A 13,067-nucleotide genomic window follows, 5' to 3' on the forward strand; every position below is an offset into this window, starting at 1 on the left:
ATGAGATAGTGACTCCCAGATACTGAATGAGTGTCCAGGTGCACACAGGCCTAGGAGCAGGGCTGCCTCCACAAGAATACCTTCCACATCATAGGAAATGATGCTTATCTGTCTTTTCACCAATGATGCAATCAATGACACCAATACCGCCTTTATCACTTATATCTTTAGCATTTGCATAGTGCTCATCACAGAGTAGGGAGGGAGGTGAGTTTGGTTTAGTTCAGCAGACATTTATAAAACATTTAGGGTTGTCAAGTGGAATGAAACACAGGGGTGGGTGTTAATAACCTTAAATATCAAACCCATCTTTCAACTCAATATTGTAACTTTAGTAAATCTTTGTGTATTAGACTGCGTTCTCCAGAGAAACAGAATCAATGGGATAAATATATATACATACATACATATATATATACATTTATTCTATGAATTACATATATATATTTGTTATATGAATTGGCTCACACAGTCATGGAGGCCAACATGTCTCACCATCTGCCATCTGCAAGCTGGAGAATCAGGAAAGCAGGGGTGTCATTCAGTCCAAGTCTGAAGGAGTCTTGAGAACCAGAAGCTCCAATGTGCAAGGGCAGGAGAAGATGGATGTCCCAGCTCAAGAGGAGAGAGCAGGAAGTGGCCCTTCCTTCGCCTTTTTTGTGCTAGTTGGGCCCTCAACAGATTGAATGATGCTCCCCTACATCCATGAGGCCGGATCTTTTTGGCTCAAGTCTACTGAATCAAGTGCTAATCTCTTCTGGGATTACCTTCACAGACTCACCCAGAGATAATGTTTTACCAGCTATCTGGGCATCCCTTAGCCCAGTCAAGGGGACACATGAAATTAACCGGCACAATCACCACACCAAGAGACACTGGCTTCTGGCCTCCCTCTCCATTCCAATCCCCTCCAGCTTCTCAGGCATCTGGATTCCCTTCAGGTGCCATAGGACAATCTTATCTTGGGTGGGTTGCTGTAGACAAAATTCTACCAAATTAAAATTCTGCAGTGTGTATAATATCTATTACTAGTCACCTGAGGTTTTACTCTTGTTGATGTTGAGTGATGTTCACATGCCAGTACAATGCACTTGATTTTTCTACAAGAAGGTCTTGTGTATCTTTTCAATCAAATAAAAATGTTCCTTTTAATGGTCTTTATTGCACTAATTAGTTTTAAACATTTGCCCCAATAAGATGTCCCTTCACTCCCGGAATTCCCCCTTATGACACTGAAACAACAAATAAATATTTTTATATAGAAGAGGAATCCTCATCCATATGAGATTTTTATATTTGCTAGGGGGGAAAAATGCCTTTTTCAATTCTTTCCGCTGTTCGTTTTGTGCATTCATGTAGCACATAATTATTTTGTCTGTGTGTTTGTTTGTTTTCTCAGCTACCTATTAAACATTTTCTGTGTATATAGCATCTGGCTAGATATCTTCATTCCCTGATAATTTAAAAGGCTTCATGTTTTCTAGCCACTGAACATGTACCCCAAAAGTAAAATCAAAATTTCAACCTGCACTTCTCAGGGACCTGATGAACATAAGAGTGGGATTAAAAGGGGGATTTTAAAAAATGAGTTATGGAAAATAAAACAATTCTCTGTATCTAAATTACTAATTAAATTCCTAGTAATGCTTGATTCCATTTGTTACTTTAAGAATTCTATCTCTAAAAGTAGTCTCCACTATCAGGAAAGGTTAGGAAGCCTTGGATATCAGTTAAAAAGAGATGTGTACCCTTCATTTCACCCTTTGGCAACTGCGTTTCCTAGGGCAAAATGGTCAGCAAGTGATTTATGAACTTCCTGTTCATAATAGCTCATATTAACTATCTGTTTAATCACAGATTAAATCACTATGCATGACTTATATTACCATTTTCTACAGCCTTTCTTTAAAGAGAGTTCTGGAATATTCGTGAGATCTGAAATGCAGGCTGGAAAAAGATTTTTATGGAACTGGATTAGTCTACCTTTTGCCATGTGTAGATCATCAAATAAAGCTTATCTGACTCCTGAGGGGAGCCCACACATGCTGTGGTCCTTGAGAGAGCAAAGGGCCTCAGAGCAAATAACTTTCAACATGTACCTTCTTTCTAGAAAGCTCAGGTCTTGAAGTCAGCCAACAACATAGAACCAGAATCTGGGGGCGTTCAAAAGTCGAGGAGCTCTTATCGTAGGCATCTTAGGTCATGGTGTACCCTTATAAAGCAAAATTTAATTTATAACATGGAACAGGCTTTAAGATGCCATGAAAAGCAGTAAGCGTCTGGAAACGCGGATCTTGCATCTTGCTACTGACCCTGCTTTGCCTAAAATAATAAGATGAATAGTCAGAAATAAAAAGATTCTTTTGCACATTATCGCAGGCAATGCCAACAAATTAGCAAATTTCAGAACAAAAAAACATTGTTTTTTATTGATGTTAATGCACTTTAGTAGGAAATGGGTAGATAAATGGTCCTAGTTGGAGTCTTAGATTCAAAAGAGTCTTACAAGGCACTGGTCTAACCTCCTCACTTCAGAGTTATAAAAATGGAAGCCCGTAAAGAGAAAGCAACTTACTTGTGGTCACCAGCTAATTGCAGAGAAGCAGGATATCATGGACGGCTTGCCAGCAAGATGGCCAAGGAAACTTATATGTCCTTGGAGTGACCTTTTGAGCAGCCACCCACCGTACCTCATCCCCACCAGGCCGATTCTGATTCTAACCAAAGCTCTTTATACAAATTAAATTAAATTTACTAATTTAAAATATTTAAATTCATTAAATAAAGATTTATTTATTATTAACTAGTAATAAAAAATAAAACTACCTGAGAAAAGATTGCTTCTGTTCAGGTGATATGTGTATTCCTGAAAACCTATAAGGTTAATTTTTACAAATAAAATATACTTTAGACACTTTGCTCGCTTCGTATTACTCTCAGGTGTATTCAGCATAGTTAACCACTTTCCTTCTTAAAACGTCCTCTTGCCTTTCTAGACACCGCGTTCTTCCAATTTTCCTCTGAACTTACTTGCTACCCTACGGTCTCCTTTGTGTCTCTTCCTCTGCCTTTATCCAGTAGGTGAGCATTGGCACATCTAAGGCTTGGTCCTGGGTCCTCTTCTTTTCTCTCCGCTTCTCTTCTCCATCAATAATCTCCACCCAGCTTATGACTTACATGTATGCCGATGATTCCCAAAGGTATCTTAACCCAGGCGTCATTCATACCCAGCTGCCAGTTTGACATCTCCACCTGGGTGTCTAGTAAACATCTCACGCTTACATGGTCAAAGCCAAATATCTGATCCCCCTGCCCTGAGATCTCTTCCCCCATCCCAGTCTTCCTCCCCTCGGTTAGCGGCACCACCTTCGACACAGGGGCTTGAGGCTCAGATCTGGGAGAGACATCTTCGATTTTCCTTTTCATTCCATCCCCACATTCAACCCAGCAGCAAGTCCTCTTGGTTCCACTCCCAAATCTGTGCCCATTTCGAGACCCACCTATGCATCCAAACCACCCGCATCTCTCACCTGCTCCCCTGCAAAAGCGTCTTAACCTGTCCCTTTTCTTCAGCTCTGCCCCCTGAAATCCATCACGCACACACAGCCAAGGCAATCTCTCAAACAGTAACTCAGATCCTGCCTCTCTCTTCTCTAAAATTCTTTACTGGTTTTGTAATTCTCTACAAATGAGCTCCAAATCCCTGACCATAGCCTGGAAGGCCCCCTCCTTCCACAGCCCCCTCTTACCCGCCCCCCACGGTTGGCCTCCCCACTTGCTCACCTTCATATCACCCTACTCATTTCTGTCACAGCATCACACTTTTCACAATCTGTAATTATGTTGCTTTTGTCTTTATCTTCTTCTTTATGTTTCCCCCCAAAAGAATGCAAGCTCCGCCAGGACCCAAACTTGGTCTTGTCACCACCAATCCCCAGTGACTAGCAGAGTGCCTAGCACATAGTGGACACTCAATAAATTATCTGTTTAATTCTTTTAATTCATTAAGTAAGTAGTGGAGTCGAATGCGCTAACAAGTCTTCTTTGAAAGAATGCTAATGGGGAATAATTTAAGAATTACAGAATCACTCGCACAAACACACTTGTTCCCTTTTCGATGAGTAGGTCAGAATCTCTCTTCCTAACTTGCATTGGTTTAAAGTGAAAAAACCTGTGTACACACACACACACACACACACACACACACACATTCTTCAGCCAAATTATCCATTTACTCAAGGAGTATTTGCAGGAATTAAAGTTCTGCTCAAGAAATTTTTATATCCCTTGGAAGTTGTCGTAACAAAATCTAGCCTATGACCGACAGCTCTCTAAAGAATTCATTGCTCTCAGTCACCCAGCAAAAACATGTTGTAAGTCAGGCGTCATACAAGGCTCCAGACGTAGGAAGGTGAAGAGGAGGTAGTCCCCGCCCTTGGGAAGTCCTGTTCCGGGGTGAGAACGGTGTCAGCAGGGAAACAAATGAAAAAACCAACACAGCGGGGTGAGGGCTGAGCTGGGGGGCAGCCTGCACCCCACAATGCTACATACTCATTTCTTGAGCTGCTAATTCCACCCTCTCCTCCCGTCCTCATGATCTCTCTCCCTTTTCCCTCTTCTCTCTATTGTCTTACTTCCTGTTTGCTGCTCCTTCTGCTCTTCTGTATTGGACATCTCTTGTTTTAGCCAGCCTACCATCCACTCCCCCTTCTGTCATTAGGAGCACCCTAATTTTCTCTGGGTAACCACTCCTTCCCCACACTCAGGCCACTTGGTTTGCGTGGTGCTGGCTCCTCTTTCAGCTCTAGCCATGACGTGAAACCCAGTCCTCACAACGTCCCACCAGCTATGGTGGCCAGTTCAGAGATGAGCGTGAGTCCCAGTCTGGGCCAGAGAATCAGACCAGGACATGGGTTCAAACTTAAGGGAACAGAACACTCTCATTTTCTTTTCCCCAGTTTTGGAATTGTGAGGATGAAAATGTGGATCTGCTGGCATCCATCTTGCCTTTGAGAGGGGAGAAAGCAGAACTGAGAAACGGCAAGACACAGTGGATCCTGGGAATATATTTTTTGAGTAGCTGGATCCAGCTATGCCTGAAGCCGACTGTTTTTTCTAATTATGTGAGCCAATAAATTCCTTATTTGCTTAAGTTATTGTGAGTCAGACTTTTCATTACTTGCAATCAAAAAAGTCACAATATACCTTCTTAAATCCAAATTTTAAGGTTAGGATCCAAGTCCAATTGCAGTATTTTAGGTCTGGAGGTAAATGTAGAGATGAAAACTAACTCTTACAGTGGCATAGCAGAAACCTAAGAACTGTAGAGTGTGATTCTGATATGACTATATTCCTAAGCTGTACCAGAGACCAGCCTAAAATGCAGGCCTTTGCTCTCCCAGTGCTATGAGTTGCTTTTTTGCCACAAAATGCTATATGAAGTCAAGGTGTTTTTCTTATATGGATGTTTTATTTTCTCAACTAGAGCAGAGGCACTTGACAAGACAGAGGTGGGAGCTGTGTTCTAGATTTTTCATACACCTTGTAGCCTAGTATATGTCTTACATGTGGCAAATATGCAATAAGTACTTGCTAACCAGTGAGTGAAGAAGGCATTTTGTTCTGTGAGATTTTCATTTTACGCTTGCAAGATGAAATGTGTTACTTTCAGGGGTTTTACTACTGGAAAAGGATAAGAATGTAGAAATATAGCTATTTTCAGCAACTATAATCATTTCCTGCAGACTTCAGTCTTCTTGTCTTAGTCAAGCAACAATTTTTATGAAGTAGCCATTGCATGCAAACACTGTGGGGATTTGCCAAACAATAGGTTTGTCTCGGCTCTTGGGAATTTATTAACTAATGTAGAGGGGAAAAAAACTATAAACAAACATGACAAAATACTAACATTTTTGCTTTTGTTTATGTGGAGGAAAATATCAGTCCAAAAATCAACAATAATTTTTGGGTTCTATCTAAATTACAGTAAATAAGTTAAACACTATTAATTTTCCCTGCAGAAATAGATATTAGGCAAGAGTTCAACTTGATAGTTATATTTAGAAAATCAGTATCTATGTGCTTTTGTTATTTTGAGTACTGTGTGGCTACAGAATAATCTGAAATACTGGTGGTCTTGCTATCGTGTAATATGAGATTTTCCCCAAGTATTTCTGAAACCAGGAGCCAACTTTCTTTTTTTTTTTTTTCTTTGAGGAAGATCAGCCCTGAGCTAACTGCTGCCAATCCTCCTCTTTTTGCTGAGGAAGGCTGGCCCTGAGCCCATCTTCCTCTAGTTTATATGTGGGACGCCTGCCACAGCATGGCGTGCTAAGTGGTGCCATGGCCGAACTCAGGGCGAACCCGGGGCCACCGAAGCAGAACGTGCTCACTTAACCATCGCGCCACCGGGCAGGCCCAGGAGCCAACTTTCTTTAACTATACTCAGTTGGTTGTCTGTTTGCAAAAGTAGTTAGATAATGCGTTACTAAGCCTCCCTTCCCCCCCACCCCCCCCGTAGATAACGTCTCTGACACTTGGGTCACCACAGTAATGGGTACTTAAGTTTCCCAGGAACTAAGAGTTGACCCCTTGTCCAGTTCAGGCAGATTGAGACCTCTGACTCATCAACTGGGCCTACATGAATGACCAATAGGTGACCCTTTGAAGTCAGAAGGCCGAAAACTCTACCCCCAGATCATGCTAATGCCGCTATTTTGTGAGCATGCGTCCTATGAAGAGCCATGAAGCTTGGTTACACTTGGGCAGATCATCAATTACTTCACTTCTCCTTATCTCTTATCTTATCTCCTTATCTCTAATCATCAATTCACATACTTCAGAACACACTGTCTCACTATCCCATAAATATCTTAATCCTCATTTTCAAGGAAGTAGACTTGAAATTTGTTCTCCCTCTCCTTGCTTGGCTGCCTTGTGAATAAACCCTTTCTCTGCTGCAAATTCTTTGTCTTGGTGATTGGCATGCCATACAGTGGGCAAAATGAACCTGGTTCAGTAACAATTGGAAATGTTATTAAATATACATTATGCAACATAATGTGTTTGCTGTGAGAATCATGGCAACTGATAAGGGGTTTTTGTTTCTTGGTCTTTTTACCTTTTTTTTTTTATTGAGTTCTCAACAGTTAACATCAATGTGAGATTTCAGTAGTACGTTATTTCTTGTCTGTCACCACGTAAGTACTCCACTTCACCCACTGTGCCCCCCTGCACCCCCCTTCCCCTGGTAACCACTGAACTGTCTTCTTTGTCCAAGTACTTGTTTATATTCCACATATGAGTGAAATCATCTGGTGTTTGTCTTTCTCAGACTCGCTTATTTCGCTTAACATAATTCCCTCTAGGTCCTTCCATTTTATTGCAAATGGGATGAATTTGTCTTTTTTACAGCTGAATAGTATTCCATTGTATATATATGTATACACCACATCTTCTTTATTCAATCATCAGTCAATGGGCACTTGGACTGTTTCCACATCTTGGCTATTGTGAACAGTGCTGCAAGGAACATAGGGCTACATATGTTACTTTGGATTGTTGATTTCAAGTTGTTTGGGTAGATATCCAGCAGTGGGATAGCTGGGTCATATGGTATTTCTGTTTTTAGTTTTTTGAGGAATCTCCATACTGTTTTCCACAGTGGCTGCCCAGTTTGCATTCCCACCAGTAGTGTATGAGGGTTCCCTTCTCTCCACACCCTCTCCAACATTTGTAATTTTTAGTCTTAGCGATTATAACCATTTTAAGAGGCGTAAGGTGATATCTTAGTGTAGCTTTGATTTGCATTTTCCTGATGATTAGTGATGTTGAACATCTTTTCATGTGTTTATTGGCCATCTGTATATCTTCTTTGGAAAAATGTCTGTTTATCTCCTCTGCCCACTTTTTGATCGGATTGTTTGCTTTCTTATTGTTCAGCTGTGTGAGTTCCTTATATATTATGGAGATAAACTCCTTGTCAGATATGTGATTTGCAAATATCTTCTCCCACTTGGTGGGTTGTCTGTTCGTTTTGATCCTAGTTTCTTTTGCCTTGCAGAAGCTCTGTAGTCTGATGAAGTCTCACTTGTTTATTTTTTCTTTTGTTTCCCTTGTCTGAGAGGACATGGTATTTGAAAAGATCCTTTTTAGTTCAGTGTCAAAGAGTGTACTACCTATATTATCTTCCAGAAGTTTTATAGTTTCAGGACATATCTTCAAGTCTTTGATGCATTTTGAGTTTATTTTTGTATAGATAGTGGTCTACCTTCATTATTTTGCATGTAGCTATCCAGTTTTCCCAACACCATTTATTGAAGAGACCATCTTTTCTCCATTACATGTTCTTGGTACCTTTGTCGAAGATCAGTTGCCTGTAGTTTCTTGGTTTTTTAGCTGTTGCATTAGTTTCCTAGGGCCGCTATAATGAAGTACCACAAATCGGGTGGCTTAGAAAAACAGAAATTTATTGTCTTGCAGTTCTGAGGGCTGGAAGTCCAAAATAAAGGCACTGGCAGCACTGTTCTCCCTCTGAAATCTGCAGAGGAGGATCGTTCCCTGCCCTTTCCTGGTGTCTGGTGGTGGCCATCAGTCCTTCATGTTTCTTGGCTTGCAGCCAAATCACCCTAATCTCTGCCTCTGTCATCACCCGGCCTTCTCCAGTGTGTCTGTGTCTTCACATGGCATCTTCCTCTTCTTATAAGAGCACCAGTTATAATGGGTTCAGGCCCACCTTATTGACCTCATCTTAACTTGGTCACATCTGCAAAGACCCTATTTCCGAATAAACTCGCATTCACAGGTCCTGAGGGTTAAGACCTCAATGCATCTTTCGCTGGGGGTGGGGAGGGCAGGGAGAAGAGGTTACAATTTAACTCATGACAGATGTACAAGTACCATTTTTAAGAAGTGTTAGAAACTTAACTTTGGTGAGCCGTACAGAAGGAAAGACTGTCTTCGGCAATACTGGTTTACGACTGTTATTGAAACTCATAAGGTTCAAAGGAAATTAGAACTTTGCTGGCATCAGCACTTTGAGAACCACCAAAATCCAAGAGATGCAAATGAATAGGCCGGGTCTAGTAAAGGAAGATATTACTTTATTGTACAGCAGCACCTGTAATAATTCAGAATCACTAAATATTTACAATGATACAGGAAAAAAAAAATCCAAACCCCTCCCATCACTTTTCTCGTGCCCTCTCTCCGCCCATCTGCTCTTCTCATTCTTCTTTCCCAGGCAGTTCTTCTCCACTCTGGGCCTCCAACCAGGACAGCCTCCAGAAATGGCCTGGGGTCATAGGAATTCTCCTTCCTCCCCATCCCCCACCCCTACCCCACTGTTGCTTGTAATTACTGGTCACCTTCCTACATACCCATCCCACTGGGGCAGGAGAACATGAGGAGATGACACTCGGAACAGTTCTGTTTCAGTCAAATCCAAACTCGACTGCGGGCAAATTTAAATAATCAAGAGGTGGCTATAGTAGTAGTGACCTAGAAAAATCAAAAGGTGTGTCAGCTTCTTACTTGGCCTCTAAGCTTTCTATCTTTCCCCTCACTGAAGCCATAAACTCTATCTCTTCTTTATGCATTTCCTGTGCTCAGGAACTCAGCACCCATGAGCAAAACTTATCTCCACGTCAGCATTGTACACCAAATTGCCCCGTTCCTCCTGAACTTTGAGCTTCAACAGCCTGGGGTGGGGTGCGAGATGTCACTGAGCAAGAATTCTAGGAGGGGTGAGTGACACAGTGGTGACACAGAGAGGACTTGCCTCTGAGAAGCCTGGGGCTGGAAAAATGAGGCAGTGGACTATAGAACACTAAATTAGATACCAAAGACAAAAAGAATAGTGAGTGGTCAAAGCATTGGTTGTTAACTTATAATTTTTTGTCTTCTCCCCCCATTCCACTGTCAATTCCAAGAGTTTTGCCTGGTTTGCCACAGCATCGCCAGCACCCGGCATCCTGCCTGGTGCATAAGAAACTCCAGTCTCTCTGGCCGTCTTTCATTTCCTCTAATTTGCAAAGCTCTTTCCTATTTCTGAGTCTTAGCACAAGACAAGACCTTCTGGTCTGGAACACTTTCTCTTCTCTCTTTTTTTTCTCATCCTTTGGTCCACTGCTTAAATGTTAGCTCCTTGAAGAGCCCCATCTCTATTTAAAGTACCTACACACACACACACAGGTTAGCCTCTGTTACAGCATCCTGTTTATTTTCTTCACAGCCGGTACAACAATTTGTAATTTCCTTTTTTTTCCTCTAAAGATTGGCATCTGAGCTAACAACTTTTGCCAATCTTCTTTTTTTTTTTCTTTCTCCTCAAAGTTCCCCAGCACATAGTTGTATATTCTAGTTGTGAGTGCCTCTGGTTGTGCTATGTGGGACACTGCCTCAGCGTGGGCTAATGAGCAATGCCATGTCCGCGCCCCGGATCCGAACCTGTGACAGCCTGGGCCGCCAAAGCAGAAGCACGTGAACTTAAACCACTCGGCCATGGGGCCGGCCCCAATTGTTTGTTTCTTGTATAGCTCTGACACTTGACTGTAAGTTCTAGGAAGAGAAAATTCGTATCCGTCTGGTTCACTGTTGTAGTTCCAGCAATAGCACATCCAAGGCACTCAACAGATAAAGGTCAAAAGAAGAAAAGAATGAATATGGACAATCAGGATGTAACAGACCTATCAGAATTTTAATACTATGTTGTATGGGAACTTAGCATAAAATAACGACACTGTCTTAGACCAGAAGATAAAAGATGAATTATTTAATAACTATTTAGGATCGACTGAATAACCAAAACTAAAGGTGAATTCATCCCTTCCTTACTCCATATCAAAATCAATTCCAAATGGAGCAAAGCGCTAAGACTTAAAGAATGAAGTCACTAAAAGAACTTGAAGAAGATGTACAAGAAGTTTTAATCCTCTAAATGCAGAGACTTTTTCTAAGCAAGCCGAAGAAAACAAGATTGATATATTTGAATACATAAAAACAAACACTTTCTTCACACTCACATACGTACTCAAAACATAAACAGAGACAGAGGACACATAACAAATCCCGAAAAAATAATTATTATACTTGACAAAAGCCTAGATTTTATTATAAATAAAGTGTTGTTACATATAAATAATGAAAAGACTAATAACTCAAAATAAAAATAAAGGACATAAACGAGCAGATCACAGAAAAATTCATACAAATGCCTTTTGAGGAACAGGATATATAATTTTAAGAATATGAAAAGAAAGGAATGTAAGTTAAACAGTAAGATGACCATTTTTCATCTTCGAAATGGGCAGAAATGAAAAACTGTCATAATGTTTAGTGTTGGCCAGTATGTGGGGAATGAGCACTGGCATTTTATTGTAGAGAGGTACACATCCTGTCTTCTGAAAGTCAGCCTCATGGGCCAGCTGGTCTTTGAGAGTGGCTCAGCAATCTTATGCCTGTACAGAGGACAAGTTGGCAACATCTATCGGAATTTTAAATGCATATAATCTGGCCAGCAATTGTACTCTAAGATTTTATTCTATGGATAAACATGCGCACATACGCAAAGATGCCTAAACGAAAATATTCATGCAAAAGACGAAGACAACTTAAATGACGTGGAATAGTGGACTGATGAAATAAGGTGTGGTTCATACCTATAGTAGACTGCCCTGCAGCCACTGAAGAAGAAAAAGAAAATTTATAATAGACTACCATGTGGCCACTGAAAAAGAACTTGGCCACAAAGCGCCAATGTCACGTAACTCTCTAGAATATTAAGCATATGAGGCATGGAACAGAATGCATTGTACAAACCCGTTTCTTGAGGAAAAAAACAGACCAAAGAGAAATAAATAGACAGACAGAGAGAGAGAGAAATAGAGAAATAGCAGATGTGGCTATCTATGCATACCGTTTCTGGAAGGACTTAGAAGAAACCACCGGTGGGAAGGGCTCACTTTTCATGGCAACTTTTCATATTATCAGAAAAAAATGTACATCTGCACGTATTATTTTTTAACTTAAAAACTAGTTACATTATAAAAGTGTTAGCATAACTCGATGTAGCCTTCAAAAAGACTCACTGTAGTGATGATAGTGATGTTCATAAAATAGTAAGATTTTTCAGTCTTGTTTGGGTAATGCTTTTTTTTAAGGTTAAAAATTTCAAATGAACACTACCCTCCCCCCCGCCCCCGGAAAAAAATAACTCTTTCAATAATCTAGAAGTGAGGCAGTTTCAACCCTTTAGTTGTGAATAAGACATTCATCTCTAAAAGCCTATGCTTGATTTATTAATAAATATTTTATTTTTAAAAGATGGCCTACCAAGGCAACTTGGGCAGAGGAAACTCATTTGTAGCTAACGCCACTCCCTACCCATCCCTAACAATGTATTCAAATTCAATACCAAAAGTTACTTATTAAACTCAAGAGCTATTATGCCCTGGGAAAAACCATTATAAACTTAGCCTGTAGGAGAACTGATCTCTTAATGAAACACACAACTGTCTCAGAAAAAAACGAAAATGGGCAATCGTCACGTAAGTATTTATTGCCGTTGGGCATGAAACAGAGCTTTAATTTTGGTTAGCACATGGAGAAATTTAAACTATGAAATCATGATTGATACTATTATACTTTATCATTATGGTTACCCCTTGTTGTTGATTTTCACAACAGCATACTATGCTTTTTAAATGCATTTGGAATATCCTTTTTCTCCATTAGTCAAAAATCTCACCGGAAGGGCTAAAGTGTTTAAAACAAAGTGGTAAACACTGCCTTGCCGGAAGCCAGTGGTTAGTATATATTTGTGGAATGTATGACTAATGCCGTTAGTTGTAGCAAAGTTGCACAAAACTTCATTGACTATGCCTATCAGAGTCGCGTAGGAAATAGGTTCTTGTTGCAAATAACAGTAGACCAAGGCAAAAATACTTCTCCCAGTCCTTATAACTTGGATTGAAAGGAGAAAATATTCCGGTATTATTTCTAAACAGCACCAAACATCCAGATATTTGCAATATCCATGGAATGGACTTAATATTTTACTTTTCTTCTGA

The 13,067-nt window shown here is 40.5% G+C and overlaps 1 protein-coding gene across 1 annotated transcript in view; it reads left to right on the plus strand.

Moving 5' to 3' along the window:
- Nucleotides 1–12,530: 12,530 nt before the first annotated feature.
- Nucleotides 12,531–13,067, plus strand: part of ANXA13 (annexin A13) — a 52,269-nt gene continuing 51,732 nt past the window's right edge. The window contains exon 1 of the mRNA XM_046642555.1: nucleotides 12,531–12,545. Coding sequence (XP_046498511.1) covers nucleotides 12,531–12,545 — 15 coding nt within the window. The remainder of the gene's footprint in view (nucleotides 12,546–13,067) is intronic.

Source organism: Equus quagga, chromosome 16 (assembly GCF_021613505.1).
Source record: "Equus quagga isolate Etosha38 chromosome 16, UCLA_HA_Equagga_1.0, whole genome shotgun sequence".
Lineage (NCBI taxonomy): Eukaryota > Metazoa > Chordata > Mammalia > Perissodactyla > Equidae > Equus > Equus quagga.